At 39.1% G+C, this 27704-nt stretch overlaps 1 protein-coding gene across 1 annotated transcript in view; it reads right to left on the bottom strand.

Moving 5' to 3' along the window:
* Lrp6 (LDL receptor related protein 6) overlaps window positions 1-27704 on the bottom strand; it is a 132300-nt gene that overhangs the window by 18084 nt on the left and 86512 nt on the right. The window contains exons 8-17 of the mRNA XM_057762761.1: window positions 26963-27179; window positions 26433-26722; window positions 25048-25274; window positions 23143-23327; window positions 21842-22168; window positions 12471-12673; window positions 10658-10869; window positions 9363-9553; window positions 6097-6306; window positions 4408-4533 (exon numbers count right to left, since the gene is read on the bottom strand). Coding sequence (XP_057618744.1) covers window positions 4408-4533; window positions 6097-6306; window positions 9363-9553; window positions 10658-10869; window positions 12471-12673; window positions 21842-22168; window positions 23143-23327; window positions 25048-25274; window positions 26433-26722; window positions 26963-27179 — 2188 coding nt within the window. The remainder of the gene's footprint in view (window positions 1-4407; window positions 4534-6096; window positions 6307-9362; window positions 9554-10657; window positions 10870-12470; window positions 12674-21841; window positions 22169-23142; window positions 23328-25047; window positions 25275-26432; window positions 26723-26962; window positions 27180-27704) is intronic.

The raw sequence follows: 27704 nt of genomic DNA, 5'->3' as shown, positions 1-27704 counted from the left end.
TCCATCTCCTTTTTGTTGTGTGTATGTACACATGTATGTACAAGTGTATGTCCATGTTTATATAGATGATGTGGGATTCCCCTCTGTATGCTATGAATATGTTTTATTACCACTGGTTAATAAAGAAGCTGCTTCAGTATACAGCAGGGCAGAATATAGTCAGGCTCGAAAAGATACAGAGAACAAGTAGGTGGAGTCAGGGAAAAGCCATGTAGCTACCGAAGGAGTTAGATACCTCAGAGCCTTACAGGTAAACCATGAGTCTCATGGTAAAAATATAAACTAATAGGAATGGGTTAATTTAAGATGTAAGAGTTAGCTAGAAATACACCCAAGCTATTGGCCAAACAGTGTTGTAATTAATATAGTTTCTGTGTGATTATTCGCATCTGGGTAGCCAGGAACAAGCAGCCTCTGGCTACATATACAGGTACTGGTCAGAGGAGGATGTTGAGAGTCCTGCTCTACTGCTCTCTGCGTAAGACAGTCTCTCACTAAATCTGCAGCTACACTGGTAGGCAGCAAGCCTCACTGATCTCCTACCTCGCCACAACACTAGGGTTACAGGTACACACAGCCATGCTTATTATTTTTTACTTATTTATTTATTGTATTTTACTTTTTACATGGGTGTTCGAAATCCTCATGTTTGTGCCGCAAACGCTCTTACCTACTGAGTCATCATCTTAGAGCACCCCCCACACTCCTGCTTTTCTTTTTAAGAGTCAAGGTTTCATGTTTTTCTACTAAATCTTCTGAGCTCAAATAATTCACAACCAATCAAGTAGCTTAAACTGGCACCACAGGTACATGCCATCACACAAACAACATATGTGTGTACATACATACATGCATACATACATACATACATATATATGTGTATATACATCTTTGGTAGTACTGGGAGTAGAACTCAAGGATTTTGCTTATACCAGGTAAGCATCTATCACTGAACTATATTCTTAGCTCAACACACATTTTAATAGAGAAATATAAATTAATGTTACAATCAAACTACAAGAAACTACTGATTGTCAAGATTTGGTGTAGAACTCAACATGCACAGAAGTTTTATTAAAAATTAAATATCAACAGTTCCTCACAAGAGAGTAACTGCAGTGTTACATAATCAACTATGACTCAGCAACAAAAAAGTGCTGACACATTTGATATATTATTGGATCTCAAAAACATATTATGTAAGGAGAATCTGAAGCCCAAAAGATCACATGCCATGATTCCACTGATAATGTACAAGAAACTAACTCTGTATGGAGCAACAGTCTGAAGAGCAGGTGCCTTTACTAGAGAACTATCTGGTAAGCACACGAAGGTGCTTTCCTTTTCCTTTCCTTTCTTTCTGTCCCTCTCTCTGCCTCCTCCTTTCCCTTCTCTTCTCTGCAGTGGAGGACTGAGACAAGTTCCCACTAACGAGCTCAGTCCAGATTCTAATTCATTCTGTGGCCCAGTGCTGGATCACAGGCATGTACAACTGTGCACATTTTCTTCTGTGACTGCTATGACCTTTCTTTCCCACTGGTTTTTGTTGCTGTTATTCTGAGAAGAGATCTCACATTGCCCAGGCTGACCGCCATCTCCCAAGAGTACTTTCTTAACAGCAACACTCCATATCTTGGGTCAGGTGACAACACGGCAGTATACTTTTCTAACTTGCTATTTGTTTTACATACAAATATAAAATGTACTTTATCAGCAAAAAATTATGTCCCTTTAAAAGACATCTAATTGGAAGATGAGATCATGATTCAGTTTTATCTGTTAACACAGTGAGAAATTTCCTCAGGATTTGTTTTTAAAGCAAGTCTAGTGTTCTGTATAGAAACAGAATTTTTTACACTGTGACAAAATACACGTAACAAAATTTTACCAATTTAACTATTTAATGGTATCTAGTTCAACAATATTAAATATGGGGGGCTGGAGAGATGGCTCAGAGGTTAAGAGCACTGACTGCTCTTCCAGAGGTCCTGAGTTCAATTCCCAGCAACCACATGGTGGCTCACAGTCATCTGTAATGAGATCTGGTGCCCTCTTCTGGCATACAAGCATACATGGAAGGAATGTTGTATACATAATAAATAAATCTTTAAAAAAATATTAAATATGTCTACATTAATCTGCAAGGTTTGATTTATTTGTCTTTATTTGTTCTAATAACTTTTCCCTTTTACATAATGTCTCCCTGAATTGTCCAAGCTAGCCTCATATTCGTAAGAGCTTCTCCAAGGAAATTACAAGCACATACTCCATGCCTAGCAATGTTCCCTCTTTCCTTCCCTTTATTTCAAATTCTAGAGCTTAAGTTTTCTATACATATTAGGTCTCTGAAGAGGAACACCCTAGCATCCTATAGCAGTCAATTCCTTCCAGAAGAAGATATTCTGATTTTCAGTCACACAGCTCTCCTCCTCTTGAAGTAACATCATGGAATGTTATGTTTTCGTGTGTGTCTAGATCTTTGGTGACAAAAATTCTGAGGTTCAGTATTATAGTCAAGTGTGCATCAGAATGACTTCCATGTTCTCAAATTGTATGCACTACCTTGAACTTCAAGTTTCTGTAATGTAAGCAGAATACATTGCCACTGCTATTGAGATTATCTTTGAAAAGTAAGAAAGATAAAATTTATTTGTAATCCTGTTTTATCACTACTTTTTATATTCTGAATATATATTTTCTTTAAATCTTGCTTTAAAGAAATGCATGTCTTTAAAAACTGTCTTTAAAGAAGAAAACACTTTCTAATAGTAAACTGCAATGCTCAGAACAGAACCCAAGGCCTCACATGAACTGGCAAGTGCTGTATTGCTCAACTACACTCCTAGAAAAAAAACATCACTGCAATAAGATTTTTATCCCAGGTACAGTGGCAGAGACTGTGTGGTCTCAGTCATTAAGGAGGCTGAAACAGGAGAACCAATTAAGCCTGGCAGTGGAGATTAGCCAACAACAAAGTCAGGCTCTATTTCAAAAAATGTCAAAGATTCCAACCCAACAGCTCCACAATCTATTAATACATGGCCTTAAAATGGGAAACATTTAAGATACTAACTGAAGGGCTGGTGGTGAGTCAGTATTACAAAGAAACAAGCAAACAAATCAAAATAACAACCCATTTTCCCTTTATACCAAATACATTTTTATATCAGCTTCATAATTATAATATTTAGTAAGTGAGTAACTTAGGCTGGAGATAAAGTTCAGCAATAGAACACTACTAGGTTCAATCCTCAGCACTAAAAAATTTTTAACTCAGCTGCTGTATTTAACAATTTTTCAAATAATAGAAACTAGATTCTTTTAAATTGCACTTTTGCAGGTAACAGCATGCCACAATTGTTTTTCTTCAATTAAAATTAACTGTGAATTATCTCCAGGAAGAGGACTTCTTAATGAGGAGTATGAACAATATCACGGTACCCAGCACTGTCACACTGTGAATTAACAAACGAGCACACCAATTTGTTATGCTTCACAAGAGACTACACACTGAGGAGAGGGCACACTAGGTGTGAACATGAGGACCTGAGGTGAGAACCCACACGAGGCTGGACGTGGTAGTGTGCATCTGTAAACTCAGTTTGCCTACGGAAGGTGAAAAGTAGGCAGGAGAATCCCCAGTAGCTTACAGGCCTGCCAGCCTGGAGTGCAGTGATAAACAGACACTTTATCTCAAAGTGGAAGATGAAGAGAAACACTTAAGCTGTCTTCTGCACTCGCATATGTTAACATGCATGTGTGTACCCCTACATACATGCATACACATACACCATAGGGCTTTTTAATTTTCTCTTATTGTTAGTTTTTATTTTTGTTTTTGCTCTTTTTTAAAATGACAGGAAATCCTGATGGATTCGAACAAAAGGATATTCTTTTCACTGGACACACTCCAAACAATGACACCTATACCGAGAAAAATCTAGAATTCAACGGGCGAAGGCCAGAGTGAATTCATCTTACTCTGGTGGGGAAGTTACTGTATTATTAGGAAACATAATTCATAGGCTGAAAATATCACCAACACATATATAATAAAATACTATTTGACTTAAAGAAAAAAAAGGGAACTCCTATCATCTGCTACAAAGAAACGAGCCTAGAGAAAGTATGTTCAAGGAAGGCACAAAACAGTATACACCACTCAATCCCGTTTGTATGTGGAATGTATAAAATTCAAACACACAGAACAGAATTTGTTAAAATGGATCACTGGAGGCTGTAGTAGTAGGGATAAGTCTGGGGAGCAGAGAGGAAAGAAGCCAAGTCTGGTAAGTGTACAAATGGCCAATTAAGTCAGGAAAAATAGTCATTTCACTGCCTAGCCATAGATAGCTAGATCAAGATGTGGAATTTTTGCTTGCACAAGAAAGATTTTAACATCTTTACCTCCACAAGACAGCTCATCCTGAAGCAGAACTAGGTGCATGGGGCAAGAGCATCTTGTAGTACCATCTCCTTTTACAAGGCAAATATGGGAACAGCCACCATTATCCTGGGCACAAGGGTGCTGTCCTGGAAAATAATGTAATTATCAAAATCAATGACTTATGAACAACAAACAATATTAAATATAAAATAAGTCCTGATTTCATTTCTATATAGTGTAATTCCACACTCTATCCCTATATAACCTATCTATGTATAACCTATCTATGTATAACCACTGCATGGAGGAGGAGAAATAAGATAGGAGTCTTTATTGTCTGAGCTAGTTTTAAACTCTTAGGTTCAAGTGATCCTCTCAGCCTCTAAAACTACTGAGATTACAAGTATGCACAACACCTAGTGTGTTATGTAGATATGTATATTTCATCTTAAAACATTATAATAAAGGGCTGGGAGAAATGCTCCATGTAAGAGTCCTTGCCATAACTGACATCCTGGGTTCAATCCTCAGCATAAACAGCAACAAAGCTAAATAATATGATAAATAAAACTATGAAAGAAATACAATGAATAAAACTTAGCTATGATAGGCTTATGTTAACTTTTTAGCTAAGATATTAGCTGACCTTAATGCCGTATGCCTATATTTCAGTACTTGGGAAGCAGAGGCAGGAGGAGCCCATAAGTTAAGACCAGGACTGTTTACACAGCAAGTTCCAGGCCAGCCAGAACCACACAACAAGACCTGGTTTCAAAAAAGCCAAATAATAAAAAATTAAAAAAAAAATGATTTATAGAACTAAAAAAATTGCTAGGGGTGATTGTTGACACTTATATAGTTTTATTTTTAAAACTGAGACTTCTAAAAGATTTTAACCGAGAACTTTTACTTCTAAAAGGTAAAATTATTTCACTTTTAAAAGCATATTTTAATACAGAATTTGTAGAAAATTAAAGTCAGTAGAAGGAAAAACTTGATGGTCACATGGAACTGAAACACACAAAATTACTTGCTTGTTCAATTGCCAAAGACAGTGTGATAAAGACCTAATTTCCTCTTACTTGGGTGAAGCAGAAAGATACATTAGGCAACTTTTCAAGATTTACTTCACAACCTGTACTTATGAAGTCACTGCTCTGAATTTTCTATTTAGCTTGGGTTACAAACAACCCGACCTTGGCTATTACAGTATCATTATCATTATGCAATACAGTCTTCAATTATAATCTGTTTTCTATTAATAATATAGGTGCTACATCAATCTGTGTTGATATTGAGATTGTCAACTATTTACAAAGTAGATTTGAATATGTATCAACAGAGATAGTTCTCAGTCTTTCAAATATACAATGCTATCATTTATCTACTTGTCTGAAGACCAAACCCAGGGCCTGTGGGTGCTAAGCAAGTGCTTTACCACTGAGCTACACCTCAGGTCTTAGTTTTATGGACACTAGGTCTAGCTAGATAGTCCAAGCTGGTTTTAAGCGCTCAATCTTCCTGCCCCCACCCCTTGAGTGCTAGGATTTCAGAAGTATACTACTTCACCTGCTCCATGATAATTTTGATAAACCAAAGTCATACTGTTTATGTTATTAGAAAGTTCAATAAAAAAGAAAAATGATGTCAAAAAGCCACAGAACTTCTTACAACACACACAGTGCTCTTTGGCTGTCCACCTCACTTACTGTATTCGTGAAGGTTCAGCTCCTTTACTGCATGAATGTCACTCAACTGAGCAATTCGAGCCTGGACCTTGGTTCTTCCTTCTCGACCAGTCATGTCAATTTTTTCAATCATTTGCTGCTGCTTATCAATCCAATAGAGCCAGTTTTCAAACACGGTCAGACCCACAGGCTGCAAGATATTAGAGTCTTCTAGGACTATCCTGTTGGCACCTTGGAAAAGGAAAACATTCAACAGCAATGATTTGTGTAGCCAAATCCCACTTTCAACAGTTATCCAATGGATACCAAGTAGATCCTAAAGGTATGGAAAATACAAGTGCTGCACCACAAGACTTAAATGTACCAGAAAATGGTGCTAACCTAGATATGTGCATCAAGGAATTCCCGACACAAGGAATTTTCTTGTTATGAAATGCAGCAAAGAACTTGGGTCAGGCGGTTTCAATTTGTTTTTAGCAGAATCCATTTTTGAATTAAACTTTATGAAAAATTAACACAATAAAGAAGATGAAAACAATGCTTGTCTGGATGAAGCAGTGGAGGTAAGGCCAGGGTTCTGTGGTTCGTATCCAACGCTTTCTGAAAACATCTGAGACATCAAAAACCGCCACTCTCACTCTACCTGGCTTCTCAGAACACACAAAGTCCACCTGACACACAAGTTATGGACTAATCCTATAAAATCCTGGACTCGATGCCCAAGAACAGTGATACAAAGAAAGGGAGATTAGCTTCTGGATGGTGTACTATTACTGAAGCATGGACAGTAATTCTTGGCACCTCTAGAGCTTGGTTGTCATCCATGCTCTCAGAGGATCTCAGAACATATCGTCTGAGGAAAAAGGAGGACCATATACAACATCAAAAGTTTTATGTAATATAACTAAGAGATGTGTAAGAATTTCTTGTGTGTGTGTGTGTGTTGTGTAAGAGAGAGAGAGAGAGAGAGAGAGAGAGAGAGAGAGAGAGAGAGAGAGAGAGAGAGAGAGAGAGAGAGAGAACACAGAGGACTGAACCCAAGGCCTTGCTTATGCTAGGCAAGTGCTCTAGCACTTAGCTACATGATTCCTAGAACCCAAATGGCACCTCATTCATCTGTAACCCCAGTCACAGGATATCCAGTACCTCATTTGGCCTCCGTAGGTATCAGGTACACATGTGTTACACAGACATGCATTCAGGCAAAACCTATTTTTTTTTTAACTTATGTCTCAAAACAGTGGAAAGGACAGATTGTCTAGTCAATAATGCTGACTAAGTAGACAAAACTGCAAGGTTTCTTGTCCTATCAGCAAACGGAGGCTCTATGAATCTGTAAACAAAGTCCAAGATGACTACAGACAAAAACTCCACTAAACAAAGCCAAGGTTGGTTAACAGGCAGATTCTCCTTCACCATAAATGCATCTTAAACAGTGAATTCATATTTTGAATACACAAAAAATTTTTTAGAAATTCAGAGTGAAAATGGAAGATGGGTACAGTGGTATATAACCACAATCTCTGGGGTTCAGGGGCACAAGCAGGCAGGGACAGCTCAAGTTTTTGGCCAGTGTGGTCAACGGAGCAAGGCTTTCTTTAAAAGAAGGGGTGGGACAGCAAGAAACAGGGAAATGCAAACTATCAATCAATGCAAAGAAGTTTTGTTCAATTTCAATAAATAAGGTAAAGAATTGCTAATATGATGTACATTTTAAACTACTGGACTTGTAAAAACTTCCAACACTACCATGTGCTAGAGAGACAATTCTCATACAATGTTGATGGGTTCTTTAGACTGGTTTACAACTTGGGGAGAATCCACACTTGTTTCTACATATCAGTACAAGTGTGTGTGCTATTTATTGTCTATATTGCATAGAAATTTCACCACTACTTTTAGGCCACAGGAAGGTTCATGCAGCACTGTGGGGACTGGTTGGCTTTTGTTTTGCTTTTGATACAAGTTCTTAGAATTAGTCCAGACAGGTCTCAAAATAAGAACCTTCTCACTTCTGTTTCCAAGTGCTGAAATTACAAGCACTTAATCACAACTGCTTTGAGTGGCATCGACAGTCCATATACTGACATGCTACAATGTACTTTCTCCATGAAAGACTATCACAAATAATGCTCAGTGGTGACTCTTAGTATTTCTGTGAGACAATCATCTAGAAGAGAAATGGCCAAATCAAAGGTTCTAAGTTCCATCACCACCCTTAGGAGAGTATGTTAATTTTACCATCCTGGCAAGTGCTGGGCATAATAAACCTTAACATATTTTCACCACTCTGATCAAAAAAAATAGTTTATTATTTCAGTTTTATTTTCCTGGTCTCTAATGAGGCCATACATAAACCGGACATGACTGAATTATGACAGAAGAGGTGACTATGATTAAAAACAAGACCACAGAGAAGCAAAGGGTTAAAGTGAAGACTTTGTTAAGGGTGAGCAGGTTTTTCCTAAAGTGAGAATACTCTGAAGACTTAAGAAGAAACATTAGGAAACACACTTCAGAACACTGTCTGCATATGGAAAAGTGTTTCTGAAAGTTTACGACATGCAAAAAGGAGCAAAGAGACCAACCGTAGGCTGGAGTTCAGAGAGAACAGAATAATTAGTAGAGCAGAAGAATTAGTAAAAAACGGAAAAAAAAAAAAAAACCCATAATTTTCAGATCACTAAAACTGCTGAATACTTAGAGAATGAGAGAAGTAATATCAAAGATCTCCCCTACAACATAATGCAGAATATAAAGAATAAAATTATAATCATGCATAAAAATAACAAAAAAAAATACAAATTTGATGGAGGAAGGTCATTGGTTAAATAATAAAGAAACTGCTTGGCCCTCATAGGTTAGAACATAGGTGGATGGAGTAAACAGAACAGAATGCTGGGAGGAAGAGGAAGTGAGCGCAGATGCAGGGCAGCTCCTCTCACAGACAGACGCAATGCAACCCTCCAGGGCAGACGCGATGAAGCTCCGACCCAGGATGGATGTAGGCTAGAATCTTCCCGGTAAGCGCACCTTGGGGTGCTACACAGATTATTAGAAATGGGCTAAATTAATACGTGAGAATTAGCCAAGAAGAGGCTAGATATAATGGGCCAAGCAGTGTTTAAAAGAATACAGTTTGTGTGTTGTTATTTCGGGGCATAAGCTAGCCAGGCAACCAGGAGCTGGGGCGGCAGGAACACAGCCCGCAGCTCCTACTACACAAATTCACAGTAGTGAAATCATCTTAAAACTCAAATCAAAATACAGAAACAGTTTTGGGGTACCTGAGAGATCACTGCTTTCAATTCGTCGAAGATCTGAATCAGCCCAGAAGAGCTTGCCCAGTCTGCTATCAAGTGCCAAAGCAATCGGTTTACTTAAGCCACTGAAAAAGAGGACCTCCCGTTCTGTTCCATCCAAAGCAGCCCGTTCAATTTTAGGAGATCTTTCCTGAAGATTGGTAAAATACATATACCTGAAGATAACAGGAGAAAATAAAAAAAAAGTACTGAAGAATCAAGACAAACTGAGGGTACTAAGAAGTTTTCAGAGTCAAATTTCACAGATTTAAAAAAAGAAAAATCAATATCCAGAGAGATCTAGTTATAAAATTTTAAGGCATTTCTCCAATTCAGCATTTTAATTACTAGTGAGACACACAAATCATTTATAAGTTTCACCCCTTTTCTGTAACTCTAGACGTAAGCCATTTCCTTGTTATTAACACCTTTATCATCTACTGAGATACAACTGAACACTGGATTTTTTTTTAGTCAAATGCAAAATTCTATTAAATAAAGACATATTTATTAGTTATTTACAACATAGCTGAAGGTTTAGTAATAACTACGTAACTGGAAAAGAATAAGCATGAGTAAAGAGACACAGAGTGAACCCTGAGATTCCAGTAGTGGAAGGATCATATCTGGCTGGGGTATGAAAGAGGTCAAGAAAAGCTAAGTACACAGAAGATGTGGCGGTGAAATGGTGGTGCGGGAGAATTGTCTGTATTCTATCAATCATGTATTTTAATAAAACGCTGATTGGCCAGGCAGGAAGTATAGGCGGGTCAACCAGACAGGAAGTAGAGGTGGGGTGATGAGAAGAGAATGCTGGAAAGGAAGAAGCCCATTCCCCCCCAGTCCAGCCCAGAACACCAAAGAAGCAACATGTGACATGCCCCACTGAAAAAGGTACTGAGCCACATGGCTAACATAGATAAGAATAATGGGTTAATATAAGCTACAAGAGCTAATAAGAAGACTGAGCTAATGGGCCAATCAGCTTTATAACTTACGGAGATCTCTGTGTGATTTTCTTTGGGGCTTGCTGGCTGTGGGGTACCGGGCACGACAGAAACCCAAACAAGCAGGTTCCTTCTTGTTACAAAATGGTCCTGGGGTATGGGTGGGATTTAGAACTAAACCAATGAAAGAATTCTAGGCAGTAAAATCAGAAAAAGCATAAGAAAATGCAGGGCCAAGCACATGGGAAACATTAAGTGGAGTGGTTAGCTGGAGCAGGGAAGACGGAGAGGCATCAGAGGCAAGAGTCTCTGCCTACAGCTTCTGTAACGCACCCTTTCTCAGGGTTCACCACAATGGCTCGAGGTCTGTCTTGCTCGCCTTTTAGAACCACTCCAATTGATCGGCCATCTAATCTTGTCACATCAATGACATTGGTAGCTTCACAGGTCCAGTAGATGTAACGGCTATAGATATCAATGCTGAGGTCATAGGGCTGTATTTCCAGGTTCTGATTTGGAACTGAGCTTACAACTACAGTAAAACCCTAAAGAAAGAGAAACACACAAATTAGATTCCACACCAGACAACTACAAGGCCATGAACACAACTCTTAACTTGTGTGGTCACACCTCAGAAGGGTATCTGGTCTTTGGGGACATTTCTTAAAGACAGGGTTTTATGAGTGATATACCTGCCTATTAATATACATTTCAAATATCCCCTTGGGCTATTTTATGGAGCAGAAGATGCTGAAGACAGCATAGATAGTCCAGGAACCTGACAATGTTTTGACCATAAACACCTGTGGCTCCAATCACAATGTGGAGACACCTCTAGAGCAGTAGCTCTCAACCGAGCGGATACTGCACCCACAGGCACTGGGAATATCTAGAGATATTTCAGTATTGAGATGTGAAAACCTACCACTGCCAATTACTGGGTGAAGACCAAGAATGCTTCTGATATCCTGAAGTCTGTATTTAGGGCAGCCCTCCTAGAAACTATTTGGACACAGGGTCTTACTCTGTAGGCCAGGGGCTTCCATTTTTAAGCTTCATGCTGGGACTACTGCCTGACTACAAATTAATAATAGTAATAGCAGTAGTAATTTTTTCTCACAAAGTCAACCAAAAGTAGATTTGTCTATTTTGTCCAAATAAATTTTATTTCATTTACTAGGATTCTGAGTTAGTATAGTGTTTTTAAAAGTTACTTAATTTATTTGCTGTATTTTTGGTTCTATAATTCTCCCTACCAGTTATGTGCCACTAGTACTGGCCTAGGTAGTACAAGGTACAGCTGGAGTTCAAAGTATGACCTCATTGCTAAATGATCCCTCAGCACTCCTATATCTACCACCTTCTGTGTTCTTTACTGTAAGGTTAGACAGCAAAATAGAGTAATATTTCCCCTAAATTTTAACATTCAAAATCCAATTTAACATCTTTGCCACAAGGAGACAACAGACAGCTATTGTAACCTTAAGTTTACACTTATTGGCCCCAGGAAGAAGGAATTATAACTAATAGTACTGAAATCCATGGTGGTAGAAAGGCACCGTTAAGATCGATAGTTTTGTCATTCTCATCCCCAATTCCCCAAACAGAAAATAAAAAAAAAATAGAATCACAAAAAATATCAACACATGGTTGATATTTCTAATTTTACTAAGATTATTCTGTTTCTTAATCAATGAGTCTGGTAAATAAAAGGTAGTAAGTGACAGATATAACTATTATCTATAAAAATCCCTACCATTAAAAACATAGGAGCTTTATGCCTTGCATTCTGTTCACCAAAAACATTCCTAAGATTTCTAGTGAGTGATAGAGCTGGGACCAGAACAAAGGCCTACTTGATTTGAACACGTGTACTACTCTGCATACAAAGGGATAATGAAGAAAAAAAAATGGCACGAATGGATGTGACCAATGGTGGAAAAGTCATTAATGATCCCACTTTCCTGATAAAATTTCCAACCCAATGCCATCATCAAATAATAATAATGTAAGTAGAATACAGGTATTTTGGATAGTAAAAAAAGTACTATCCCTAGATTTCCATGTCCCCTGTAGACAGATAAAGCAGTTTGGATGGTTAGAGCAATTCTAGTCAGAAATGGACTCCAGATTAAGCCTGAGTTACCTGGCCACCGTCTTCTTGTGCCTTTCGGATCATGTTTTGTCGAGAGTCAATCCAGTAGAGCTGCTTGTCCAAAGGGTCATAATCAATGGCCTTGACATTCCGAAGGCTGTGGATGGGAAGGATGATGTCAGGACTCTGCTGTTCATCAATCACCATGCGGTTGATGGCACTCTTCTGACTGAAGAGCAGGAAGGTGGTAGGAGCTTAAAAGAGAAAAGAGCAAGTCTGAAATACAGTGACTCTGGTCTTCACCACCCCAAGGTTTGGTGAGCCCATTCCATGCATCTCCAGCAGAACAACAAATTAACACTGAGTGGAGACACCTATGCATACCTACTGAAACTTCCTCCAGAGCGAGAATAATCAGTACTCTGGTTATAAAGCCAGTTACAAATTGTTTCCTTTTCACTGGGTCCTGCATTTCTTATTGCTTTCTCTGGTTTTACTGCCCAGAGTTCACATTGGTTTAGTTCTAAATCCCACCCATCCCCCAGGACCATTTCCCTGTTGCACCTTCTGTGCAGCTTCCCTTGACCTCGTCCACTCTCACCCAGATGTGGTTCTCCCACCTCTGGAATCCAGTGCTCACTCTGTGTCTCTTTAGCAATACTCACTCCTTTCTAGTTGGCCTTTACTTAACTATTTTCAGTTACACAGTACTAGATCTTCATGCCTTATATACATACTAGACCTTCGATTCCATTGTAAATAACGAATATGTATTCTTTCATTTAATAGAGCTCTTTATTTGATAAAAAAAAGTTCAATGCTCAGTTGCATCTGAATAGATAAGGGTAACGTTAGCAGGGAAATGGCTTACTTCCAGAGTTACAGAAAAGAGATGAAACCTATAAATGATTTGTGTGTCTCATTTTTAGTAATTAAAATGGTTAATTAGAAAAATACTTTAAAATTTTGTTGCTAGAACTCTGTGGGAATTGATTTTTTCATCATCCGGCTTATTTTCCTGTCTTGCAGAAATAACAGATCTTATTTTTAATGAATCATTTGATAAAGACATAAGAAGTTATAGATTTCATTTGCAGAGGAAATGATCAAAAAAGCTAACAATAAATGCTTAGGTGGGATGCAGCTCAAGAGAGGAGACTTGCCTAGCCTACACAAGGCCCTATGTTCAAGTCCCAACATGCAGTTAGAAAAGATAGACACTTTTACATTATCTACAATATTGAAAACAAGTATTAAGGTCAGGTGTAGTGGCTCTTGCCTCAAACCTTAGAGCTGTAAAAAATAAGTCGGAAGGGTCATTGAATATGTGAGGCTGGACAGTGTAAGAAGGCATCTATCTATAAACCAAGAACAAAAAACAGGAGCTGTAAAAATGGCTTAGCGGTTAAAAGTGCCTGCTGTTCTTGTAAAGGATGCCAGTTCAGTTCCCAGAACATACACATATAAAATAAAGTTAAAAAAAGAAAAAAACAGTAAGGGGAGGGAGTGGGAACTGGGATTGGTATGTGAAATGAGAAAAGTAATGGTTTTTTTAAAAATTAATTTAAAAAACAGCAAGTATTTATATCTTCACTACAAAATGTTCTGTTTCCATGGTAAGATAGTACTCAACTCATAAAACTAGAAAGTGTACCAAGACAACACTTCCCTTTCCCAGGGATGGGCCTCTCATTATTTTGTGGTCATCTTCAATTCAGGAAGTAGAGAGGCAGGAGCCTACTGAGTGATTTCATGGCTAGCCTGAGTTATATGATAAGAACCTATCTTCAAAACAAACAAACATGACATTTGGGTGTATCACCAACAACAGGAAAACCTAAAAGCATTTTATCCTAATTAAAATACAGCCCACCCCTATTATTGATAAAGACAGTTTATCAGTACCAGATCCTTTATGTACTGTATTTTTCTCTATACATATACATCTATCATAAAACTTAATTGAGGGTCTGAAGAGATGGCTCACTGGTTCAGAGCAATTGTTGTGATCCAGGCAATGAAAGTGCAGTATCTGCCTACAACTGTTGCTCTTGCTGCAGTACCAGGTTCAATACCTAGTACCCACATGGTGGCTCACAGCTTTCTCTAACTCGAGTTCCAGAGGATCCAATGCCCTTTTCCTATCCCCACGAGCACCAGGCACACCTGTGATCGACAAGCATATATGCAGGCAAACAGGGCAATAAGAAAAAAATATAATAATATACCATAATATAATTGCCACTCTTAGCTGGGCGGTGGTGGTCCATGCCTTTAATCCCAGCACTCGCGAGGCAGAGGCAGGTGGATATCTGGGAGTTCGAGGCTAACCTGGTCTGTAAGAGCTAGTTCCAGGACAGCTTCCAAAAGCTACAGAGAAACCCTATCTCAAAAAAAAATAAATAAATAAATAAATTGCCACTCTTACTACTTTTCACTCTGGGAAAAGTATGAAGGAGAATTATCATTACCTGAATATAAGTATTCAGGATACTGTGACAGCTGATATCACAGCAGAGATGGCTGCTAAGGAACCAGAAGGAGAGCACATACAGAGTCGAAGCACCAGATAAAGAAATGATTCAAATCTTGGGTAGGACTGAAATTACACTGTGCTATTCAGAACCACATGCAATTTAAAGCTTATGCATTACTTCTGGAATTTTCCATGCATTATTTCCAGATGGAGGCTGACTACAGGTAATGGAAACCACAGGGGGGGGGGAAACAGCAATGGGGGAGGGGTGTTTATGGTTTATATTCATAAATTTGATAATGATACTTTATTTTCTTGGTGCTCAGCTATTATCTAAACCCAGCAGAAACATGCCCTTTTCAAGGATGTAAACACAGGAGGCCATGCCTGAATCCTTGCCTGAACCCCAATCTCCAAGGCTCTTTCTTGAGGCTGGGGGCTTACTTTACATTCTTGGAATTCACTGGCACTGACGAAGAAACCTGACACTTGAAACACTGCATTTCTGTTAGCTCTTCATTACCTAGAGGTCCACACCCAGCTTAGAAGACTCAGGAAGTACCCAGTCTACTAGAAATCTCCATCACACATGGACTTAACAATCGTGGGCAATTTCAGTAGAGTTCAACTCTAAGAACACACTTTAGAAGGCTCAGCAAGGTAGAGGCACTTGCCACTAAACTTTGTGGTTCAAGTTCCGGGTCTAGAACCTACATGTACAGGGTAAAGGGAGAGTCAAGTTCTTCAAGTTGTTCTCTGACCTCTACATGTATGCCAAGGGATAAGCATGTAGTGTGTGCACATGCACACACACACACAATTAAACTGAAGTGTAATTAAAAGTTTTAATTAAAAAATTAACAATTATAAATGGTGGAATATTTCTCAGGGGAAGCTGATAATTTGAGTTTCTTACAGTCCATGCTTAAAATGACACAACACTTGTCATTTAGAAAGTCTAAACCTATCCTCTAATCCTCACCCACACTCTCACATCTCCTATATTAAGTTATTAAAACAAACAAACAAAACCTAAGCAGAGTGGTACATTCCTGTAATCCAAGTACTTGGGAGGCTGAGGCAGGAGGATGAAAAGCTCAAGAGCTTTAAGCCAGCATAGGACACCCTGTCTCAAAATAAAATAAGCCACTGAGTTCTCCTACTCTTTCCTAGTATGCAGTCCCACAATGAAACAACATGCAGAAGCTGGAAGTGTAAGCCAGAGGCCATTTTCAGCTGTTTCCTGCTATCCAGCATTCACCGATAAGCTAAAGGAAGGTGCTGCTCTTAGGTAGGAACAGGATAATCTTCAAGGCCATGCTACCAAATATGAGTGTGTTATCCATGGTACCAAAAGCACTGAGTAAGGACAGATATGCAACCTTCACTGTATGAGCCAAATTATGCATCTGGGGGACTCAATCTGTCCAGAGGAAACATCATTCCCCAATTTATACAAGGTACCAAAGGGCCACTTCAGCACCAAGGATAAGTCTGTAAAATCTAGCTTCCTGTTTTCTCTCTCAATGTCCTCATCCACTCTTTACCGTAATGCCCTCCCGAGTAACCTATCAAGTCAGAGGTGGACATCCTCACAGCCCATTTCCTCACTTCCTTCAAGTCTTGACTAAATATCACTTTAGAATGGAGTTCCCGGTAACCCTATTAACAGTGCAATCTTGGCCACCACATTTCTTCCTTTTCTGCATAAGACTTACACCATCTAGCCCTGATATTGTTCACCTTAACAGCTCCAGGGAAATGTAATCCTGGTGAAAACAGGCATTTCTGTCTATTTCATTCATTGTTATTATTTCCACTGGTTAAAATAAGACCCAGCAGGTAGAGTATGTTTAATACACATTAAAGAATAAAAATATTATGAAAAGACAATTCTGTAGCTGTGATTTTGTAAGTAACAGAATAAAATTAGAGAAAGGAAGGAAAAGAAATATGTATTTGTTGAAAAACTCCAACACACCATACATCAAACTGGAAGCTATTTAACTGCTATTTTAACAACATGTCACACATCACACAGAATGCAATTTAATCCCTATACTCCAACACATCATATAGAATGCAATTTAATCCCTATACTCCAACACATCATATAGAATGCAATTTAATCCCTATACTCCAACACATCACATAGAATGCTATCTAAGCCCTACATTATCAACATGTCACAGACAGAATGCCTATATTATCAGCATGTCACATGTCACACAGAATGTCACTTAATCCTACATTATTAACACATCAGTCACAGAGAATATCATTTAATCTCCATATCCCAATACATCACATCACACAGAATGCCATTTAATTTCTATATTCCAAAATGTCACACAGAATGCCATTCAATCCCTACATCATCATTTTATAGGTGAGCAAACAGGAAAGTTAAACATTTTCTCAGGATCACAAAAGCTACCGAGTGGAAGGTCAAACTTTCTTCTAAGAACTGCCTTATTTCTTCACTAATTTATTTAACAGTAACATTGAATGTTTACCATGTACCAGAAGCACCTCAGATACCTCAGTGAAGAGAACAGAAAAAAAGCTGCTGCATCATGGGATACATAGTAAACAATAAGTATAACAAAGGAAGTAACAGTATATAAACAGTAGAGTGTATAAATTACACACAAACTGTTCTAAGTGCTATTGGAAAGGTAGCTGTGGGACCCTGGCAATGATACTGGTGGAAGTTTTTTCCCTTGTAAGTGCTGCAGACTGGGTCTTGCTACACACATCATAATTAAGCAAAGACATAGAAATGAAGGGTGGGCATGCAAAGATTTGTGAGAAGAACACGCAAAGCAGATGAAATAAGCAGCTCAGCCGTCCTGAAATGGGACTGATCTGAATATTTGAACCCAGAAATGAGACCAGTGTGTCTGTTACAGAGAAAGCAAATTAAAGACTAGCAGAAATTGGGGTTAGAGAAGGAACTGGGGTATGTAGGATAAAGACGCAGCTATGAAGTGAGATTAAAAGAAGCTGTTGTGAAATGAGGGATATTGCTCATGTTGAGCCTTGAAGGCCTTATAAGAGTCAGGAGTTTTATACTGCATGAGATAGAGAGCACTGGAACATTTGAGACCAGAGACAAGCTGGTCTTAACTGGCTTTTAAAATCATTCAAGATGCAAATTAAACAATGTTGGAACACTTTTGAAAGCAGGAACTTATGCATCAAGTTCCTCATAATGCACGGAATCTAATACAACTCCATGCAATAATACAGAATATTCATAAAAAAAAAAAGCACACAAGAAGCCTTGACACACAGCGACTGTACCAGATAGTCAAACAGATATTAGGGGTACTCAACATGATTCCCCACGGTGTTCACTCACCAACCAACAGGCCATGTGCAGTTACATGCACAATAACCTCAGGATGTCTTGCCATATTCCTCGTGTCTATTCTCTGCTGTGGAATTATGCTCTTGTACACTGTAAAGTCCAGTGGAATCCAGCTGTCTTTCCCTATCCCTTCTCTGAGCTTACTCTCTTCATGGTCTGCAAGACTACCTTTGGTCACAATAGACAGAAACTATTTAAAAGATGGATGTTATTTTTAAGACCTCATCTAACCTCTTAGCAAGGTCAGCAACTCTTGTTTGAAACAGTCTTATCTCTTGCAGCTTTTCTTAGTTCTCTGGCTATGCCATTCTCAGTACTCTCTGCAAACTTGTCCTTCTAAACCAGTTCTTTTGGCTGTCAGGTCCCGTCTTTTCTCTCTAAAAGGCATTTCAAACTATGGCCCACAAACCAAACCTGGTCTGCTGCCCCTTTCTGTAATACTGTCTGTGGCTGCTGTCATGCTACAGTGGACAGAGCTGGGCAGACCTGAAAGGTGTTAACAGAGCCTACATACATGCCCTACATGCCGAAAATTTGCTATCTAGACCTTCCCAAGTCTGCTAGGCCCAGCATTCAGCTCTCCCTGCAGGTAACCTCAGGTAAACACCTGCAGCTCTGAAACACATGCCTTCAGCCTTATCACTTCCCTCTGACACTTGGAAACCATCTTTGCTTTGCTGCATCTCTCTTCTTCTCTATACCACACTCACTTCCAAGATCTAGTCTAACTCCAAAGCACACACAGAGTCCATGAGCATCTCTCCATCACCACCGTACCAGCAGCCCAGGTCTTCCCAGAGCTACATCACTTTTCATGCACCGATGTCACACATCTTATTGAATTCTCACAGCAACTCTAGTTAAATCAAGGCTTAAAAATGATTTGCATAAAAAAAAACAATATGTGGGAATCTCTAAAGTATAATCTCTTAATCTGTATTCTGTATAATCTGTGTTCTTTCTCCATAATTGAAGTCTACTTCAGAATAGATTAAATCCTTCCCTATATGATTCAGATACATTTCTTCAGATAACAACAGAGTAATTTCACTAGTTAATTGTATCTAAAGTCACACAAGCTGTTACTTTCTTCCAAACCAATAGTCTCCTGGCTCCCAAGACTGCCTGATCTAATTTGCCTATGTATCTCTTAATCATTTACTAATTTTCTTATCTAACCTTCAAGATATGGGTCTCCATAGATACTTAAGTCATACACCAGGTTTAATGTGGCCAACAATATTGTGACATGCTTTGTTGTTAGTACCATGTGTGTTCATTTTTAATGTGAAATTTTTTGTTAACTTTTAAAAGATATTGTGCTGGCATGAATAGAAATGGTCCCCACAGGCTCATAGATTTCAATGCTTGGTCACCAGAGAGTAGCACTATTAGGAGGTGCAATCTTGGTGAAGTAGGTGTGGCCATGTTGAAGAAAGTGTGTCACTTTCCAGTGACAAATGCTCAAGCTGGACCCAGTGGATCTAGATGCAGAACTCTCGGCTAACTCACCAGCACCATGTCTGCATGTGTGATGCTATACTTTCTACCATGGTGATAATGCATTCAACCTCTGAAACTGTAAGCCTGCCCCAATTAAATGTTTTTCCTTTATAAGAGTTGCCATGGTCATGGTGTCTCTTCACAGAAATAGAACTTTGACTAAGACATAGGGCCATGCCTCCCTTTTATCATTACAAATTCTGAACCATAACCACCATAAGGTGAGAAGATCTGGAATCAAGCAGTGACTATGTACTATGCTGGCATGGGAACCATCCTCATCTGTCAATTACTGCTTCACCCTGCGTTTAAACTTCTTAATATGAATTTCCTGTATGGCTTCATAGACAATAAAAATGCTTACATTTGTCCTGTTTTATGTACTTCAAAGAAGTATGTTTTAAGATTCTCTTTGTTCTACTTGTATTCCTTTATGAATAAACAAGCATTATGTATTAATACATGTGTTTCTCTCACACTACACATTTTTATTTTTCTTTTTCTTTTTTTTTTTTTTTTTTTTTTGGTTTTTCGAGACAGGGTCTCTCTGTAGCTTTGGTGCCTGTCCCGGAACTAGCTCTTGTAGACCAGGCTGGCCTCTAACTCCCAGATATCCGCCTGCCTCTGCCTCCCGAGTGTTGGGATTAAAGGCGTGCGCCACCCACTGCCCGGCCACACTACACATTTTTCACTAAATACTTAAAGCTCAAAAGCTCAAAAGTAAAAGACAATACTTCTTTGAAATTAAGTTCTATCATGAATAAGTGACAAAACTTGTATGTCTTTTGTATGCCAATTATGTTCATAGCAGCATTATTTGCAATAGCCAGAACCTGAAAACAACCTAAATGCCCCTCAAATGAAGAAAGGACAAAGAAATGTGATACATTTACTACACAATGGAATACTACTCGGTGGGAAAAAACAACAAACAAACAAACGAACAAACAAAAACAACATCTTGAAATTTGCAGACAAATGGATAGAACTAGAATAAACCACCCTGAGTGAGGTAACCCAGACCCAGAAAGAAAAACACTGTATGTACTCACTCATAAGTGGATATCGATAACCAGGCTACAATCCACAACCCCAGAGAAGCTAGGTAAAATGGAAGGACATACGTGGAGGGCCCAGGAAAGGGAAATAGTTAAGACCTACTGGGTAAACTGGAAGGGGGAATAGAAGAGAAGGGATGGGGGATGGGAATATAAAGGGTCGATGGCCGAGTTGGGGGAAGGACAGAGAGGGGGGAGCAATGTTAGATATATCTTGATAGAGGGAGTCATTATGGAGTTAGGGAGAGATGAGGTACTAAGGAAATTCCCAGGAATCCACAAGGATCACCCCAGTTAAGACTCCTAGCGGTGAGGGTGCCTGAAATGGCCTCCCCCCTATAATCAGATTAGTGACTTCCCTAATTTTCATCATGGAACCTATATCCAGTAGCTGATGGAAGAAGATACATACAGTGATCTACAGCCAAGCACTGGGCTGAGCTCCTGGAGCTTAGATGAAGAGAGAGAGGAGAGATCATATGAGCAAGGGGGTAGGGTCAAGATCATGACTGGAAAAACCAGAGACAGCTGACCCAAGCTAGTGGGTGCTCAAAGACTCTGGCCGGACAGTTAGGAATCCTGCATGGGACCGAACTAAATCCTCTGAATGTGGGTGGCAGTTTTGTGGCTTGATCTGTTGGGGCGGGGGGGCTTGGCAGTGGGATCAGTACATATCCTGGGTGCATCAGCTGGTTTTTTGGAGGCAATTCTATGGTGCTCAGCTTGGTCCTGCCTCAACTTGGTATACCAGAGTTCACTGACTCCCCAGGGGAGGCCTTACTCCCTCTGAGGACTGAATGAGGGGTGGAGTAGAATGGGGAATGGGGGAAGGGGAGAGGGAACTGAGGTTAATACGTAAATTTTAAAAATTTAAGTAAAAAAAATAAAAAAAACTTGTATGTCTTCCATTAGTCTTCCTTTTTAATTATCAACATTTTACTCTTTTGGACAATTCTCAAAATGCTGCTTTCTCTTCTAGTTCTAGCTGCCTCTGGAAGATACTATAGCTTACCACTACAGGTTCTGTTGTCAGCATTCAGCGAGTAGTGGGCAGGGCATCCACACACAAAACCTCCAACTGGTACAGCCAAGCAGAGGTGGGAGCAGTGCCCGTTGCTGGAGGCACATTCATTCCACCCTGCCTGCCGAGAGGAGTGAAAGACAAGGATGTCCATCACATAATCCAAATGGCCCTGGATGATGGTGCGGTTTTGGCCACTGGTTTTGTTGGCTCGTTCAATGCTGCGTCGGCTCCAGTCGGTCCAGTAGATGTAATCTTGGTACTGAGTTAAGCCAAAAGGATGAGGCAAATCATCTGCTATAACTTCACGGTTGAGTCCTGTTTTGGGAAAGTCAGTGGCAAGGGAGAGCCACAGAAATGAAGCATATGAGGAATGTTGAAATATTAGCTGCGGGGCTGCGTCCCGCCACCCGGCCACCCGCACTACTAGCTTTACCCAAAATAATTACACGGAAACTGTATTCTTTTAAACACTGCCTGACCCATTAGTTCCAGCCTCTTACTGGCTAGCTCTTACATATTGATCTAACCCATTCCTAATATTCTGCGTAGCATCACGAGCTGGCTTACCAGGGAGGATCTTAACCTGCGTCTGTGTCTGGCGGGAGAATCATGGCGACTCACTGACTCGGCTTCTTTCTCCCAGCATTCTGTTCTGTTTACTCCACCCACCTAAGGGTTGGCCTATCAAATGGGCCTAGGCAGTTTCTTTATTAAATGAAAGTAACTCCTCCATCAGAGGAACAAGTGTCTTCTGATGGGAGGGGAAGGTAACACATGAAACATTATATTTGTAAGCAATTTAAAATAGGACACTTCATAAAAGCAATTCTAAAACCAGATCAGACTTCTGAAATGAATCTATCTACAGTTTGACCTCCCTACTTCAAATGATATCCCAGCTATAAATCAGTATTTTTCAATTCCTGTGGTCCATTTTGATTTTCATTTAATTTACTCTACATGTGGACTTAACAGTTCCGTATTTCGTTCTCCCACAAAAAGATGGGGGAAAAATAATTTTTATACACACACACACACACACACACACACACACACACACACACACACACTCACACACACCCCTCAGGAATATCTCTTCCAAAGTATCAGTATAGATCCAACAGGAACGACACTTTGCACTGCAAATAAAATAAATCCGGGTCACTAGGCAACTATTATTATTAATTGTTATTGCAATTCTAGAACAGCAGAAGCTAGCTCCTGACATGAAGTGGCAGCCACTGCCTTCTACTTAAATACAACAGCTAAGGAGAAACCGTGAAACTTACCAAGCATATTTGAAGACTCTATTAAGTTAGTGTCCAGGTCTGTCCAGTAAAGCCGCCTTTTAGCATAATCGATAGTGAGACCATTTGCTCGCCCCACATTTGGAACTAATGTAGTACGTTCACTTCCATCCATAGCAGCTCTGTCAATCTTAGGCTTTCCACCCCATTCAGTCCAATACATAAATCTGGATTCAAAACAATGAAAATTTAATAGTTCATATTTGATTTTCTGGAGAAAAGAGGTCATATTCATGTATAGTAACACAATAAACTTGAAGAAAATATAGAGTAACTTAAAAAAATGGATAAAACAATGTCACTGCTATTCTTTCAAATATTTAATCATTTCCAATTAACACATTTCTCGCATTCCAAAAAAGATGTAAGTCATGTAGCACTCCTTAGTCCTCCAATCAATCTGCTCCACTCAGATGTAGGAACTGAAAACAAATCAATCATTTCTTTGCTGCAGCATTAACATTTATAAAACTAGTCTTAAGGAAAGGATTAATAGTTTGGTTTAAGAATCTGGTTCACTTTACTAAAATATCTTTCTGTATTTCTGAATGCAAACAACTTAAAAATTTTAAATACCAGATTAAGTTCACCATTAGGCCTTTGTTTATCTTGTTGGGAGGCCATATAAAGGACAGCTTCTCTGTATACCACAAGTTTCATTAGAAACAATTCTCTTGCCAGCCTGGTCTACAAAGGGAGTTCCAGGACAGGCTCCAAAGCTACAGAGAAACCCTGTCTCGAAAAACCAAAAAAAAAAAAAAAAAAAAAAAAAGAAACAATTCTCTTAATTTTCAGATGCCTTGGCTGCTACATGAAAACATGCTGATTCCTATAATAATAAGGACCACCTAACTCTGAAAAAATGTAATGTGTTAGCTAGCCATGTCATTGATTTTCTAAATTTACAATAAAGATTATACTAGCTGGCCCACTTTAAATTAATGGGTAACCTAAAATGCAACTTTCAGGGGCAAGGACTTGGGTTGAATTACAAACAACATTTATACAAATACAGACACACACAGACATACACAGATAAAATGAACTATACTTTCTAAAAATACATAGTAAACCCCCACCTGTGAGGGATACATTCTAATACATCCCCCATACTGTATATCTGAAACTACAACAGTAACCTATATAAACAATGTTAATTTCTATACCCACTTATACAAAGTTTAATGTATAAATTTGGTTCCAAAAAATAAACAACTAATAAAAAAAACAGAAAAATACATAGCATAATAAAAGCAATTTAAAACTTATGATCTTCTCATGTCTTGAAGGTTTTATTCAATATTTCTATTCTAGACCACTGGTAACTAGAACTGCGGAAAGCAAAACCAGAGTGGGAGTGGGGGACCTGCATTAGTTGTTTCTCACTGTAGATCATTGTTTTGGTGTGTTTCCAAGAGATCTGGAATCCACTTACTGGAGGAATTGGAGAGAGTAACTAAATGTAGAATGATGATATCAATATTGATCAGTTAATACTTTATTGTGAAATCTATTTCACTTTCTTCATTCAATGTTGTAATGATGGAGTAAATTATAGCAATGAATTACTACAAAGCAACAAAATATGAATGTCCTAGGTTTTTGTTTGCTTGTTTTTGAGAGAGTCTCAATCTATAACCCAAGCTGGTGTAGAACTCACAATGTAGCTGAGGCTAGTCTTGAACTTCCAGCAATGTTTCTGCCTCAGCATGCCAGGTGCTGCTAGTCTTACAGGAATGAGGCACTATGCCCGCAATAACTGGTTTTAAAATAAATCTTTCCTATCATTTAGTTGTTAGATTATTAATAAACATTAAGAAATCAAGGATATAGTCCATAACCACTGTGTGATAAAGCTACAAAGAATACATACATAAAGCTATTTACCCTTCAGCAGGATCCAATGCCAGAGCTCGGGGACTGTCAAGGTCTTTCCATACCAAAACCTGTCGGTGCTGTCCATCCAACTTTGATACCTCGATGCGATTTGTTCCTGTATCTGCCCAGTACAAGTTCTTCCCAAGCCAGTCCACTGCCATGCCTTCTGGATAATCTAAGCCAAACTCTACCACATGTTCCAGTGCACTGCCATTCATAAAGGCTCTGCTAATAGTCTGCAAAAATCAAATACCCAACTAAGACACATGACTTAAGGTTAAAACATTATCCAAAAATCTGGATTTAATTAGTGTTACAAAGATGCAGAAGTGACACTTTTTAATAAATCCAACTGTATTATAGCCACTTTTGGGGGAAAATTTTGAAATGGTGAAGAATCAATTTTGTTTCTTTTATTAAGGCAATGAATGAGATACCTGGTTGTTTTTATCTAGTGTTCTGTGTTCGATGGAATGCACAGGCACAGAAGAACACTGGGGTCTTCTTCCACTGCTTTTCACTACATTCCTTTAAGACAGGGTCTCTGTTTGAACCAGAAGCTTACTGTTTGAGCTAGACTAGCAAGCTCTGGGAATCTGCTAGTCTCTACTCCTCAACACTGGGGTTCCAGACATGCAAAGCCATGCACAGGTTCTTATACAGGGGCTAGGGATTTGAACTCAGGTCATCATGCTTACAGAGCACACATTCTAATCCATGGAGTCATCTACCCAAAATGAGTTTTCTTAGGAAATTTCTAGAACAAGAAGGGACCAGAATGCTATAAGCTTACTGGTAGTCAGTTTTCTAAAGATACCCGAGAGGGTGCTAAGGCAGTGTCAATTCAGATCTCTGCCACCTCTAAGCTCATAAAACAATCAATTCCTGTGTCATCATTAAGGTTTTGAACCCTATGAGTTTTAAAAGCTAATAACAGATGTTAGCTCCTGACAAGGTCTAGGCCAAGTGTTATATAAGTGGTGTGTATCTGCAGATATTCTCATTAATACAAGAGTCATGCAAGATGGTGCTTCACTCAGCTAAGCCAAGGTCTCGTTACTCCCCCCACCCCTCACTGAATTAGTAGATTTTCTTAAATACCATTAGAAACCAACTGTCTCGTTCCAACATCTCATGTTCTTTACAAATTACAAGTATACAAAAGTTATCTGAAATAAAGCCACAATCTAGAATAAAGAAAGACTATCCTCCAGATTTCACAGTCAGGCTCAATAAGCTTCTCATATTAATTCTAGGAAAAACAGAACAGGATGCTATAGTTCACAGTCAGCTGGTGTAAGCTGCTGCAGCTGCATGTCACTGTGATCCCATGACACTACCATCAAGTTCTCACTTTCAGCCCCAGCATTAGCACTCCGAACTTCTTTGCTAACCTTCAGCGATATATCAGTCCAGTAAATTCTGTTGTCGGTGACATCAAAATCCAAAGCAGAAGCTTCTTTGACACCGGTGAGAGGAATGGCCACATTATTATTGTTTGTTTCCAAAGATATGCGTCTGATATCTGCTCTCCGCGAAAACAGAAGGAAAGCCTCGGGAACAATGCAGGTCTTCATGTCACTGATGAGCTCAAAGCCAATGGGACAGGCACATCGAAGTCCCTGAGGCCTATAGAGGCAAAGATGGCTACATCCTCCATTTGCCTCAGCACAGGGGTTGGAACCTAAAAGAAAAGTATGTGACAAAAGGCACAGAAAAACACACACATTCACACAACCAGCACAATGACAACCTATGGGTGGGTACATAACAGCACACTGTGAGGTCAGAAGACTAGGCAGACACAGTAAAGATGATCACTTCAAACATCAACAATTCACCTCTATGCTTTACAAGCTGCTGCCTGCCCCTCTTCATCTTTTCTAGATCCAGTTTCCATTACTAAGATTCTGGACTGACTCACCAATGACTCTGTGAACACTTGTGGCCTTCAGTCCCATGAGGTCGGGCAGCTGGTCTATGATGACCTCCCTTTCTGCACTTCGTTTGTGTACTCTTTCGATGCTCCGCCGCTGCCAGTCAGTCCAGTACACATAGTCGCCCAACAGGGTGAACCCGAATATGTGAGGGATTTTGTCTTCCACTAGCACTCGCCTCCCAGTGCCATCGGTATTCATAACCTTCAGTTTAAGGTGGAAAAAGAGGATTAGGTCAGTACTTATCCTGTGAAGGTGTGTAAAATGAAAACTCCTGAGAAAATGCATCACAAAACACAAAGTGATTCTATAAGAATATTTTCAACACTCATCTTAAGTTCATGTTTGCCTCTTTTCCTAATTTCTTATTATTCTTCTCTTAAAACTTTTTGGGTAAGCTTAGATTTATATGAAACTCTTGCATTGAATGACTGTCAAAATTAAACAAATTATCATTAACTTATATCTGCATATTTTTCTCAGATTATAAAGCAAATAACACATTATTTTGTTTTACAATGTTTTATTTCATCCTTCAGAGTCTGGCTCTTTTCTAAGGAAACTTCCATTAAAGTCACATCACTTGTAAAGAAAGTTAATGCTTCTAAGTTTATTATTTAAATAACAACCACCAGCAAAAGTTTGATAAAAGAGTAAGCTGTCTCAGTAAATCACTCCTAAGGTCCTTATGAAGGAAGGAAGAAGGGAAGAAGGGAGGAAGGGAATTTT

Source organism: Chionomys nivalis, chromosome 1, assembly GCF_950005125.1.
Source record: "Chionomys nivalis chromosome 1, mChiNiv1.1, whole genome shotgun sequence".
NCBI lineage: Eukaryota > Metazoa > Chordata > Mammalia > Rodentia > Cricetidae > Chionomys > Chionomys nivalis.
The sequence above is the reverse complement of the archived record's forward strand: the minus strand, read 5'-3'. Positions and strand labels throughout refer to the sequence as shown.